The 14142-nt window shown below is 42.2% G+C and overlaps 4 protein-coding genes across 4 annotated transcripts; 1 reads left to right on the top strand and 3 right to left on the bottom strand.

Annotated features, from left to right (window-relative positions):
- Window positions 1-60: 60 nt before the first annotated feature.
- LOC135338243 (tumor necrosis factor alpha-induced protein 8-like) lies at window positions 61-2217 on the bottom strand. Its single transcript, XM_064534303.1, has 3 exons — window positions 2099-2217; window positions 1900-1975; window positions 61-788 (listed from the first exon to the last, which is right to left on the bottom strand). Coding segments are annotated over exons 2-3 (567 nt in total). The 5' UTR covers window positions 1901-1975; window positions 2099-2217; the 3' UTR covers window positions 61-222.
- A 33-nt stretch (window positions 2218-2250) lies between these two features.
- Window positions 2251-4099, top strand: LOC135338228 (uncharacterized). The gene is made up of 4 exons (XM_064534289.1): window positions 2251-2651; window positions 2726-2887; window positions 3030-3491; window positions 3697-4099. The coding sequence occupies exons 1-4, from the start codon at window positions 2312-2314 to the stop codon at window positions 3900-3902; spliced, it is 1170 nt and encodes a 389-aa protein (XP_064390359.1). The 5' UTR covers window positions 2251-2311; the 3' UTR covers window positions 3903-4099.
- Window positions 4027-5602, bottom strand: LOC135338241 (COMM domain-containing protein 10-like). Its single transcript, XM_064534301.1, has 7 exons — window positions 5511-5602; window positions 5358-5448; window positions 4928-5110; window positions 4510-4593; window positions 4339-4443; window positions 4224-4283; window positions 4027-4167 (listed from the first exon to the last, which is right to left on the bottom strand). The coding sequence occupies exons 1-7, from the start codon at window positions 5543-5545 to the stop codon at window positions 4132-4134; spliced, it is 594 nt and encodes a 197-aa protein (XP_064390371.1). The 5' UTR covers window positions 5546-5602; the 3' UTR covers window positions 4027-4131.
- A 27-nt stretch (window positions 5603-5629) lies between these two features.
- On the bottom strand, window positions 5630-13079 carry LOC135338218 (threonine--tRNA ligase 1, cytoplasmic-like). Its single transcript, XM_064534276.1, has 17 exons — window positions 12784-13079; window positions 12640-12721; window positions 12482-12581; window positions 12098-12421; window positions 11772-11811; window positions 11616-11680; window positions 11487-11565; window positions 10894-11040; window positions 10581-10775; window positions 10454-10524; window positions 10163-10364; window positions 9684-9782; window positions 8965-9143; window positions 7860-7967; window positions 6575-6647; window positions 6176-6290; window positions 5630-5906 (listed from the first exon to the last, which is right to left on the bottom strand). Exons 1-17 carry the CDS (start codon window positions 12970-12972, stop codon window positions 5737-5739), a joined length of 2238 nt encoding a protein of 745 aa, XP_064390346.1. The 5' UTR covers window positions 12973-13079; the 3' UTR covers window positions 5630-5736.
- Window positions 13080-14142: the final 1063 nt, after the last annotated feature.

Genomic DNA, 14142 nt, shown 5'->3' with positions numbered 1-14142 from the left:
GTATCATAATAATGTGGCTTGAGGTAAATACTTGGTTACCATGCAAGAGATAAAATGAAATTGGAGTAACCAACATCACAATACAATAAAAGCACATGCACTCATAATTATTAAAATTGATGGAGTGATAAATAAAGGGAAAAACAGCACAACAGATTAAACACACACATACACACACGCACACGCTATTATGTATAAAATCAAGCTAGTACACACTCCTTATCACCATTCTGAGTCTACTATCTTATGAAAAGCCTGCGAGAGTTGCTCTAGATGACTATGATAAGGTCCATCAGACAGAAATACTTTATCCAGTAGTGGTCCATCAGAGAAAGCTTCAATGACTGAGTTGATTCGACCGTGAGACTTTGCAGTGAGATGACGTTCCACCAACTTGTGTAATGATTCCCCAACGTCGCCCACGGCTTTGATTAAGAATCCTCTATCGTACGTGAAATCAACTTCGTAGAAACTAATGACTGTGAGAGCTGTCTTCCTGAGTTTGGATCTCAGCCCCATCCCCAGTGCTAGCTCTTCTGTGTTGAACTGACTATTCTTGTAGAGTAAGCCAATCTTGACTGTGACCTTGATCATATTCTTAATGATTTTATCTGCTTTCTTAGAATCTTTCAACTCTGTCTTGAGAATGAGGTGGATTGTGTCGAGGAGAGCTCCGAATTCATCGTCAATAAACTGCTTAGCCATGGACCTGTTTGCAAATTTCCCAATGACTTTCTTCTGAATCTTGAGACCGATTTGTTTGGAGCTGAACCTTCCTCCGTCCGCCACTGTAGGGACAAGAGAGTGTGTTTTGTGAGGGTGTATGGGGGAGGTTAGTCACGTTAGCATCAATAATAGTTTGAACAATACACAAAGAGTGGTGTTCTTTATTGAGAGGGTGGTGACGAAATGTGTGTTTATATTATATCATGGCTATACTTTGAAATGGACAGTGTACACTTTGTACAAACATGTACACACCATGGATACTTGATCATTGGCTATGATCCTAACCTGACTACATAAACAGTACACAGACACACTGGAAGTACATAAGCTGCCGTGGTATGCATATAAGGACATACCTTAATCAGATAAGTTGTGAGCTGAGATCAAAGAGCAGCTAAATCACATATCAATTTCCAAATTTTAACAACAAAACTTAAATTTCACCTTCTATATACATAGACTACTATGTCAGACTAACAGACTAGCGTGGACAATGCCTCGGGCTGTATAGTGTTGTTATATACGAGATTGACAATAACTCACAACAAGAGTCTGTTCAGTAGCTATAGGAACGCTCAAGAAGCTTCCAAACACCAAACATGGCTACTACACACACACCCCCATTGGCTCAGCTTATTGAACATGGTTTCAGGGGATTCCTAGAAGAGTAATAATTTGGTGTATTGCTATATTGCACAGCTGGTGGGGTTGACCACCTCAAATAGCATCAAAGGCAATGGCTACTTCCTGGGTACAGAATGACTCAGAGGAGGTGTAGTGGATAAGGTGCTGACTTGGCATTAATGTGGCAATGTATGAACAATGCTAGGCTAGCTAACACATCGACAGACAGACAATGTACACCATAATTAACTTCCATGGGCCTTATAACTAGCTGTTAACGGCAATAGCTACACACATTAGCACCTACTTAAGAGTGACAATACACGCTCGAGAGGATTAGTGGCTTTATTGGCATGTTCACTACAAGCACTTGAGCATGTGAATACATGCACACAACATGTATGTAACTATGTGACTATGTAACTATGTGACTGTATACAAGTACGAGTACGAGTTATAGATGTTAAGTGTACGGAATATACTAGTAACTTAACACACGTATATTTATACTGTATATAATCTCCAGGTGCAGTTAGTGTTACTTACTTTGAGTATAGGAGGCTCTTGTGCAGATGATGAGACAGTAGGGACTTGAATACACGTACACAGCAGGCTAGACAGTCTGTGATATTAAACAGTGTACAGTGGAGTGGTATATGACTGGGTCAATAGTGAGAGCTTTATAGCATTACATCAGACACACACACACCTGAGTATGCAAATGAGGTCATGCTGCACAACTTACCAAGGCTTCAGTTCTTATAGAGGCTTCACTGTAGCTGTACTGTAGCTCTAGAGTTGAACTTTTCGAGAAGTTTTCCAACGCTTGAGCTTAATGAGGTGTCACGTGCAAAAGAATGGAGGGTGGGGCTAGTCATCTGCAGGAAGCTTCAATCTCTTTCTTTATTGCCTTTTCTAGCTCTACAAGCTAAAAACAAGATTGGTTAGCTAGCTAAAGATGGCCACAGACAGTTCCCTAAGTGATTCTGAGCTGAGGAGGAGGCTCACAGAGCTTGGAGTATCTCCAGGTCCTATTACAGACAGTACTAGAGCAACCTACCAGCTCATGTATCAGAAGAAAGTAGCCTCAAGCAAGACCACCACCCACACTTCAGCAACTTGCAGCAAAGTAGCATCTCATGGAGCAGATCCACCTTCTCCACTAATAGAACAAGGACCAAAGACACCACCACTGCCTGAGCAGGGACCACCATTAGCTCTACCTCAGCAGGCATCACTAAGCTTGTCACTGCATACCAATGAAACTAGCAATGAAACTAGCAAGTCCAATTATGCAAGTGAGTACAGCTAGTGAGCACAGCTAGTGAGTACAGCTATCCACATATATATACCAATCCTTTCTTGTCTGTAGGTACTAGTGTGTTGGTTAATCTGCTGCGTGTGCTGGGGGATCCACAGCATCCAGCTAATGATACTGTGCTAACATTCAATGATGGGACTGTCCTGTGTGCCAGTAGAGCCATTCTCTCCTCTCAATGCCTCAAGCTAACCACCCTCCTCTATAACCCTCAAGGTAGCAAACAATCAGAATGTATAATCCTATAGTAAGTAGATACTTATAACATCTTACCGAATCTCTATAATTCTATCTGACTAATAAATCCTATTCTGGTGCTATTATTATCATTTTATTATCTATTTTTTTCTTGCTACAGAGCCATTCCCGGTGACCGTAGTGACCCTAACTGGTCGCAGCTGCTCCTTCCATGTGCGCAGCAGTGAGTACATAGCAGACCTCAAGGAGAGGCTCTCTCTCACACAATCAATACCAGTGGACGAACAGAGATTGATACACTTGAACAATGAGTTGATTGACACAGTAACTATTGCAGAGAGTGGGATAGAGCAAGGAGCTACTATTCATCTGGTGCTTATAACGACGGTAGAGCCGCACACCCCCTCACTGGCATTACCTGGACACACCCCCTGGCTATCCATTGCTCACTTAAGACTAGGACTAGGATTGAACCAACTGGAGGTGCCGAGCTCTACACAAGTCACACCACACACCACCCTTCCTTCTCACACATGCCACATCCTACACATCTACGATATTCCCAGGGCTGGATTTGAGCTTTTCGTGAGACTACTCTATTGTGGAAATTTGGAATGCAACGGTGTGTGTGTGTGTGTGTGTGTGTGTGGCGTGTGGCGTGTGTGTGTGTGTGTGTGTGTGTGTGTGTGGCGTGTGTATTGTCCTAATTGCTTAATTGAATAATTCAGTGGCCCGGAGAGGATGGTGTACAATAGCTTAGTATTGTACCTGTGTGTGTGTGTGCGTGTGTGTGTGTTGATCATGTACGATAATGTCACTCTGTGCAGGTGATCTCGGCTCTATGGTGGTGGTCTATATCCTCTGTGTCTACTTTGAACTCTCTGGACTGGCCGATCTGTGTTTGGGCGTCATCAGGAGCAACCTTATTACAGTTGCCACAGCAACAGAACTGTTTACATATGCAGAGACTGTTCAATGTCAACCACTAAAAGATGTGTGTACTTCATTCCTCCAATCTCTCAGTAGCTGCTAAAATTAGGATAAGTTTTTGCAACTATCAAATATTAAAACTTTTGTCCAAATATTAATTTTGCTATTGATTATTTCATGCAGTATTATAGCTACAAGTACGTGTTCACAATCGTGTTGCCTCAAAATAGTTTTTTTATTTTATTTTTTTATTAATAATTGTATTATACACACAAAAGACAAAAAGAAGATTTTAACAACTATGCTAACTAAATAGGACAAGAGTTCTCAGTTTATAAACCATCCAGCTGTTGTTGAATGGCCTCAAGCTATAAGAGAGAGTAAGATATAGCAAATCCATTGATATATATATAAAATTACACACCTTTTGATAAAAGTCAAAGAGCTCGTCATGAGAGAACTCCACCTTCAGTTTGTCCACCTCCTGCAATTAAGTAACAATATCAAACCACACCCATACCAAATGAGACCACACCTACCTCTCCCTCTCGAACAGAGAATTCAAATAATGCGTTTGGTTGCTTCATCTTGGAACGTGTGGACTGGGCCATTTGTAGATTGAGACGCCATTTGACATCCTCCAGCTACATGTAGAAACATCACATGATTATCACCTGACAAGCACACACACACACACATTGATATCTGACCTGTTTAGGATAGAATGTTCCCGTTCGTAGCTTCTCTACAATGGCCTTTCCTTGCGAGGTCCATGCCTGTACAAATACTTGCACCTGTAGCAAAACACACACACACAGGGCTCCAGTAAACCACTTGAACTGATTTCTCAGCATACAGATGACAAAATACAGGAAGATTCAGGGGACGGAGGGCATGTGGGTGACGAGTGTACTAGTCTGAAGGCTAGTCTGAAGTGGAGTCACACTGCCAAACACTTAAGAGCAATAAATATACAGTGATGTGTGGCCAGAGTTTTCTTCAAGTGGTTTAATCTCAATCACACAAATTTGCCTATTTTATAGCCCAACATGTGATAAATAAACTACTAGGTCTAACTTTTTTGTCTAGAGGTGGTTAGTACCTACATGTATAGGTATATATCGGTACCTTTTCCTCGTCTAGTTCAATGCTCTGTAAGTGTGTTTTGAGGAGTGCAGGCTTAGCCAGATGGTAGGCAGCTTGTTGGAAGATAAACGTAGTAGTATCCAGAACAAGCTCTAAATCTTTGGGCTCTAATCTCAATGCTCCCTGTAACTTGGTCTCTTCCTCGGGTGTGAAGGTACGTTGCTCCTGCAGAGACAATACCGATTAATAGGCCACACTAAAAATAAATTTAATTGACAAAATGAAACTATTACGCTATATAAATTATTATTATGGGAATTTAGAGTGTCGCCTAAAATTGAATAAATACGATACATGCTGACTATAATATTTCAGTAACCACTCTTCAAGGTTCCTAATATTGCTAGGGTTATATTGGGTGCTGGGGTAAGTATAAGCATCATGATGACATGGATAATGTAGAGCTATGTACTTTTAGGTGAACTTTCTGTAGTACTCTAGATAAGAGCTTTGAGAAGCGACCACTCTCCAGTCTGTTAATGAGAGAGGACGCCTTCTTCAGCCTGCACGAGGAGTGCCACAATATAGTGATAGCATGCTTATAGGGCTAGGAGAAAGCACTTACTTGGGAGTAGCTTGGAAGATCTCTTGTGAAGCCATTTTGTGTATTTGACCTTTGACCCATGCAGGACCAGTGTACCCTCAGATATTGGCCGAGTCTATTATTACACAATTTCGAGGCTATCATGTAATACCGCGGCTATAACCAAAATCTATTAGGTATCAATCAAAAAAGAAATTCAGAATAAATGATTTAAAGTCCAGCTAAAATTAAACAGTTTTTAGTATGTTCATTGTTCTCCTTGAGCCTCTGAGAAGACCTTCGAGTCATCGTTAACTTTCATCTTATCCAGTTGACTGAGTTTGGGGATGAGGACGTCTAGTGCCATCTCCCCCAGGACCTGGTTGTCACGAGTACGAATATTGGCCGTCTTGTTAGTACGCTCCTTGTCACCAACCACTGTGTGTGTGTGTGTGTGTGTGTGTGTGTGTGTGTGTGTGTGTGTGTGTGTGCGTGCGCGTGCGTGTGCATGTGTGTGTGTGTGTGAGGGGGTGTCAAACTAATGTACAGACAGTGTTAGTACGGAAAAGTCAAACAGCCATGAAATTGGACAATCTAGACACAATTACGGGCTCCAAAAGATAGCTACTGAAAAGGCTGAAGTTATAGCAATTTTTTATCGTTGAAATTGCTAGATTTCTATATTAGTATTGCGTAGTCTTAATTACCGAGGAGGTAGTTGTACTGGGCCAGCTGGGCATTCCTGATCTTCTTGTTGAACGTGTCCCCGGGGGCAGTGTCTATATCCACCTGGAAACCATCAGCATGCAGCCGCTGGTACACCTAGGAGAGGGGGAGTGGCTAAGAGGGGACTGCAACGTTCAACATAACTCAAGCAATTAAGTAATTACCTTCAAAGCCATTCAGTGGATGCTAAATCACGGCAAATAACTCGTGTATCATAATTAGGGTTAGATCAATGGACCTATAGTCAGTAAGTCTAGTCTAATATCAGCTGGCAATTAATACGCTATTGTCTAACATTATGGGCTCTAAACGACATCTTTCCCATAGTTTACTATAAATTAATTAAAAACCACACGGACATCAGTATAGATTCTAATTACCTCAAATCCATAGTCCTCGAACTTTGGTGACACGGGGATGACCATGACCTGACGAGGGGACAACCAGAACGGCCTGTGTGGTGTGGGCGGGTGTGTGTGTGGTGTGGGTGTGTTATAAAAATCCATTAAAAAGCGGTGCACTCAACTCACAACGACTAATGATGAACTGATTAATTAAGTGTTACAAACAAATAACCACTTACCCTACAAGCCAACGCCCATCATTACCAACTTAGTCGCCTCTCTTAACCCTTTGTTCTCTTTATTAACTGTCTCTAACAGACACAAATAAGGCACTTGAGACGCATACCGCACATGCACACACGAGCCAGTAACCCCGCCCACAGAACATCAAAGAATAATACGAACAACAAATGTTCATACATTACACAATGTTCTTGGCAGAGTAAACATAATCCTGTACCCCCCACACACAATCCTGTACCCCCACACACAATCCTGTACCCCCACACACAATCCTGTACCCCCACACACACAATCCTGTACCCCCACACACATTGTACCCCCCCCACACACAATCTTGTTATACCGTACAGCGGGTATATTTCGAGGGTATACACTTTTGCGAAATAGCAGCCTTTATGCAGCATGCAATGCATGTGATAATAAATTCGTGGGTATAAATGTTTGCGGTACATGCTTAATCAACGAAAACCACAAACATTTTATGCCCTCGAAATATACCCGCTATATATACGGTAGTCTGACAGCCATTACAGCAGATAGCAAAAAAATACACAATTCTTCATAATTTATCCAATACCTGAAATTCACAGATAATTAATATCACTCTAAAGCTACACGTAGGAGTAGTTTCATTTTTCTCAGTGCATTCAATGACTACACACACCCAAACACAAATAAGCAGGCAGGTCAATAGAGCTACATTGCCACTAACTTACCCTCTATACAAGTCTAAGTAATCACAAATGATTCCAGACATGCACACACACACTTAGGCAATCCTACACAAGACACCCAATTATTAATGAGAAACACTTAGGTATAAACAACTGTACAGTTATGCACTAAACTAAAGCACCAATGGGGGATATAATCATAGTTGTAGCAAAGTTACATTAGCATGGGAAAGTGTTCATAGCTGATGGATGGATGTTGGCAGTACTATACTCTTGATTTTGTTTCCGTGGTGCTGAAGTTATATTTTAATATTGGGAATAGTGGAGAAGAAAGGAAGCTTAGGCCATCAAGAAGCGCACAGAAATCACACTACACACAGTAAGTGTTGAGGTAGCCAACTCACCATTTTCCACCAAAGCTCTCAGTAAGAATGGCCATCATTCTCTCAACTGATCCAAGAATGGCACGATGGATGACTACAGGTCTCTTCCTCTCCTCACAGTCTGTGCCCCTGTGTGAGGTGTGAGGGTGGTGTGTGAGGTGTGAGGGTGGTGTGTGAGGTGTGAGGGTGGTGTGTGAGGTGTGAGGGTAGTGTGTGAAGTGTGAGGGTAGTGTGTGTGTGTGAGGGGATAATCTAACGTAATCCCATTAAATCAATTGGTAATTAAGGCCAAGCCATAGAATGTCCACCTGGGTTGTTAGGCAGGCCACATGCCACATGTACCATGTCTGCCATTCAATCACAAAGCTTCCAGGATCAAACACAATATCCACTATCCACAATTTGTCTGAATTACAACACCAAAAGCCCTCCTCTCCTAAAGCAGAATAGGGCTGTGTCGATGCGCCTGCACATCAAAGGGCTAGGCAGGACATCACACCCTCATTAACCTTCGCTTTGGCCCGTTTAGTCAATGACATGGAATACGCAAGGCCTGCCAAAATGTAGACACCAAAAATTGGGAGGAAATTAATGGCATAATGAGTAAGGAATGCCGCCTTGTGCCTAGATGAAAGACATTCCTAATCGAGCCATCAGTCGTGTACAAGAGGGAGTCACACACTGCCCCCTCGGCCCCACACGACTGCCACGACAACAACATCAACATGAAAGACACTAACAGTGAAACACCCAACCATCATCACAATAACAAGACTGTGTATTCTAACTTTGGCCTATGTGTATAATTACCTAGGGCAATCAACTTAATTAAATAACAAAAATGGGATACAAAAACAGAGCCTACATACAAAACCACACAACTATTCTCTTGGTATAGCGTATAGAAGGTAATTTTCATGGGGCAAAATATTTGTGGTTTTCGTGGTTAAAAGTCTGACCACGAATGAAGCGACCTTGCTTACTTTTACCTGCAGTGCAAGCTCCAACCACGAAAATATTACCCACGAAATGTCTCAATATTGCTGAACCACAAATATTTTGTCCCCCGAAAATTACCCGCTATACGGTACTTTATAGCAGCTACATAAGATATGGGGGGGCTCACGTGATGTAATGTAGGTTGAATCTCTCTGGTTGCTGGAAGTCAAGCTGAATGGTGGCACACTGGTGGGGTCTCTTGAGGGCATCCAGAATAATGATGTCAATCTTAGGGCCATAGAAGGCACCGTCTCCTGGGTTCACTCCCCACGGATACCCAAACTCAACCAAGGACTTCTCCAGTTGCTAGAATCATAATTACATCAGTAATTAATTATGAATATAGATAATGTGAACTGTTTCTGGGAAAGACACTACTACTACTGGAGGTAGTGAAATCCTAACAAGATTATTATCAATTATCCTTATTTCCTTGGAGTAATTAATTCTTTATGGGCTATAAGTCATTGTACATACCCAAATGTTAGTGGTTTTCACAGATTAGGCATGTACCTAGAACATTTATAACTGCAAATTTAATATCTGCATGCATGCATGCATGCTGCAAAAAGGTGCTATTCCAAGAAAATTAAATCCACGAAAATTTTTCTAAAGGCATTTCCGCAAAAATTTATACCCTCGTGAAATATGCCTGCTATACGGTACATTACATTGAACTATGTAGTATCTAGTGTACATGCACACAGGATATCATTGGTGTGTGGTAGGCAACTAGAGGGTGTACATGCACACAGGATATCACTGGTGTGTGGTAGGCAACTAGAGGGTGTACATGCACACAGGATATCATTGGTGTGTGGTAGGCAACTAGAGCAGTCAGTATACCTTCTCTGCTTGGTCCCAGAGGGCGGGGTCTCCCATGAACTTGGCTGGCCTTGTGGAGAGGTAGAGTTTGAACGAGAACCCAAACACTCCGTACACATACTGATACGGAAAAAAGCATATAATTAGAAAATCATACAAACACAAAATAATGACAACACAAGCAGAGTGATGCTGGCAGCAAGAGTAACTACCATACTACTACAGTTACTAGAATATTTTGCTGGTGAAAAAAACTTTTGCGAATGAGCCAAATCAGCAGAAAAATTGACCCTCGCGATCTAACTATTGCGTTTTATGGCAAGGATCGTGACATCATACCAGTATTTTATATTTTTGCAAAGTGTATTTTTGCGAAGTGATCAACGCTCGCAAAGTTCGCATATGTTTAATGCTCGCAAAACATTCTAGTAATAATTATAGTAATTATAAAAACATGCGACTAACAAGTCTAAAGTTAGCCCCCCTCCCCTAATCTCTACCTGTAGGAAGTCTAGGCAGCCATTGATCTCTCCTTCAATTTGTTCGTTGGTGCAGAAGATGTGAGAATCATCCTGTTGGAACCGGCGGACTCTTGTCAGACCAGACAATGCTCCAGAGAGCTCGTTGCGATGGAGAACACCAAAGTCAGCCATTCTCAATGGGAGCTCTCGCCAGGAGCGGGGGCGGTGGTTGAACATGAGACTGTGTGTGTGTGAGATGTGTGTACGGGGGTGGTAATTGAACATGAGACTGTGTGTGTGATGTGTGTACGGGGGCGGTGGCCAACTTACAAGTGGCCGGGGCAGTTCATTGGCTTCAGGGCAAAGGTCTCTTTCTCGACATCAAAACAGAACATATTTTCCTTTGGGTAAAGATCACATTGGTAAGGATCATCAAAGAAACAAGTAACAAACGCACTTCATAGTGTTCCCAGTGTCCTGAAGTGAGCCACAGCTTCTTGTTATAGATGTTGGGTGTGATCACCTCTTGATAGCCTCTCTTGCGGTACTCCTCTCTGATAAAGGTCTGTAGGACGTGGTAAATGTGCGCTCCTCTAGGGAGAAAGAAGCAGCTGCCTGGACTCAACTCGTGGAAGAAATACAGCTCTTGCTCCTGTAGGGGGGGGGGGTTAGGGGGACATTTAGTAATAAAGTAGGGACTGGTGGTAAAGAGTAATAATTGATAAGTCAAACTTAATCATGTATGGGTTTCAGTTGTGTGTGTGAGGTACCTTGCCGAGTTTCCTGTGGTCTCTCTTTGCTGCCTCCTCTTGGAAGTGCTTCCACTCCTTGAGTTGCTTGTTATCAGGGAAGGAGATACCATACACCCTCTGCAGACTCTCAGCCTCACAGTTGCCCTCCCAGTACGTAGAAGAGTTCTGAGGAAAGAGACCAGCTATGGTATCAGCTATAGCACTGCAACGGGGTGTAGTTGAACATCTTTCAACGCCATAACTTCAGTATCGTTGATCTAATTTTAACATTTTTCAGATATTCTGAAAGCTTAGAAATAGACCTTTCAAATGGTATGTTTAAATCCAAAATGTTGTCGGGGCCGTAATTTGTCATTTTTCGGCCTTGGACCATGGGCTATTATCCATGGTACGGCCAAATTGGCAAATACTTTTATCTCTCAAATATGATTTTTGATAACACCATTTGAAAGGTATCTTTCTAAGCTTTCAGAAAATCAGAAAGTAATTGATATTGGACCCACGAAATTCAAGTTATGGCAGCTGAAAGAGTCCCCGAACCATTGATTTATAATCATGGTGCTGTATAAATTTCAGAGTGTATGTTGCCTTGAATTGAATAAATACGGTACCTTGGTGATGGTGGCTGACTTGATCTTGCCAGTGTGTCGGACATGTGGTCCACGGCAAAGGTCAATGAGGGGACCACACCTAGAGACAGTGGTAGCGAGAGGGGACAAGGACATACAAGGATAGGATACCTGTACACAGTGGTAGTGGGTGTGGTCACTCTCTCCTTGATGAGGCGGCACTTGAACTTGTTATACTGTAGGGGCAGGGGAAATGAGGCACCACACCCACACACATACTCCACACACACACACACACACACTCCACACACCCACACACACACACACCTTGAACATTTCCAGCAAGTCCTCTTTTTTCATTTCAAGCCTGAGATAAATGGAAACATTTTCTAAACTGACATTGTAACCCAATAATTACCACAATTCAGCACGCTCAATACGCATGCCTTTTCTTTAAATCTGAAAGCGATTATTGATCGATATCAACACATTACTAGATAAGCTTTTCAAAGAGCTACAAAATGAATCTTTAATTGGGAAAATGCACAATCTTAACTCAAGTTTATAAACACTAAAAGTTAACTATCAAAACAGCCTCATTTTAGGAAAATCGCCAAGGTTGATCAACAAACTCTGCATAAATGGCGCCTCACCTCTCAAAAGGTTGCTTCTCTTTGACAATGCTCCTGAAGAGAGTATCAAGGTGAGGGTACTCGGAGGGAGTCACCTGAGTCCCCTCCAGGTACATGTCATAGTAGTAGCCATCATCCACGGGTGGTCCATAACACAGGCAGCCACCGTAATGACGTTCCATAGCCTCGCCTAGAATGTGAGCACTCGAATGACGGAACACATAGCAACCTTCATCATCATCAAAGTTGAGCAGCTTGAGGGAAGCATCTCCTTCAAATGGCCGATCTAAATCCCACAGCTGATCGTTCACCTTGGCAACCACAGTGTTGTCTGCCAGACCCTTACTATGGGTGGAGTGGAGTTGTTGATTGATTCATTGATCGCACGTTAACGTTTCTAATTACCTGATGGTAGCGGCAATATCGTAGGGCGTGGTCACCCAGGATTTACCATCCACCACTTTACCATCAGGAAGAGTGATCTTGATTGGTGTACGCTCCATCCCTGTGTGTGTGGTGTGTGTGTGTGTGTGGTGGAGTGGGCAGTGTGGGTGTGTGCTCACCAGCTACTTTAGCGTCATATTCAACCTTCAGTTTAGTGAACATTTCCAACCTGGACTGCAAGTACTCAGGAGGGGGATTCAACTGGAATGGGCGTGGTTAATAAACATACAATACATAGTGGTCATAAGCAACAAGGTACGTACCTCCAATGACCTCCCGGATTCCGCTGCCGACTTCTTTTTTCCTCCTTTTTTATCTTCACTCACAGACACACTGGCCATTCCTTTCTCTAGTGGCGATGACATCTTGAACCTCTGACGTAACAAATTTATAGGGATGATCTTTTGCTTTCTTGGATAAAAACCTCTCAAAGAGTTTAACAATCTCAACATCCACGAGAGCTAGATCACCTTTTCTTGTCTCTAGAGCGTATGCAAAGCTTCAAAGCAATCAAAGCATCCTTAGTGAAGCCACGTGGGTGCTTGCGGTTAATTAGATACAATGTAGAAAATTTACGCTATTTATTTTCGAAGCTATGTTGTCTTGATTTCAAGCCGCGGCATCAATCAAGGCTTAATAACCACTGTAGATAAAAACCATAATAATTATAAGGCTTGAATGAGATATATATTGACAGCAGTTTAACATTCCCTGCACATCAGTTTCTTATAGTAATGGCATAGTTTCGTCTGCCTCAGAATCAGTTTCCGCTGCTGCAGCATTCATAGCATCTTTATCCGAAGCAGTTTTATCCGCAACACCTTTCTTCGCTAATTTAGAATGTTTCTTTGTCTTGCGACTGGGCTGCTCTAGTGAAGTGTGTGTGGGAGAGTGTATCTTAGTCTCACACAGCCCCTCCAAATCATCATTTAATCTCAGTTTATCATCAACTTGAGATACAGGATTTTCTTTCTCGATAATTTCCACTTTTCTCTTGAGTAGCTGCATGTAACTACGTTTTGCAATGCCCAATGTCTTACAGAGCTCTACCACATTAGGTACATAGTCTGGAGCCACTGTAGACATTGGTAGTAGGTACATTCCACTAGAAGCTTGCACCCAGACATTGCCATTCTTCTTGTCAGAGCGGGAGTAGATCTTCTTCACATGTCCAAACATCACTGGTAGCTCTTTCATCTGAGATAAAGGCATACATTTTAATGTTTGTTTCCTCCTGCATTTCGCTTACCTTGTATTTGAGTGTCCCTGCTATCTTCAAATGTTTGACATTCTTAGTGTTCAATTTCTCAGTAGCCCTCCATTGGTGAAGAGTGAAGTGAGGTCCGCAATGCTCCTCCCCATATTGCTGGCAACCATCGCTAGCGCTTGAGGCCTCAACGCACAAATACATAGCCGGGTTATCCCAATATTCCTTATCTGATTCTCTAGCTGTTCAAGCGGATGTTATATCATAATGAATGCAACTACAGTTTACCTTTGTCCAGATCTCTTTTCAGTGATTTTAACGTTCCTGCAAAATATTGAATAATAAACTTATATGCATGCATGAAACACAATTTTACCATTCTTTGGCAGTCTTGATCGATAAGCAAACTGCAATT

The sequence above is a fragment of the Halichondria panicea genome, chromosome 7 (assembly GCF_963675165.1).
Source record: "Halichondria panicea chromosome 7, odHalPani1.1, whole genome shotgun sequence".
In the NCBI taxonomy this organism is placed as follows: domain Eukaryota; kingdom Metazoa; phylum Porifera; class Demospongiae; order Suberitida; family Halichondriidae; genus Halichondria; species Halichondria panicea.
This window is presented reverse-complemented; position numbering and strand designations above follow the sequence as displayed.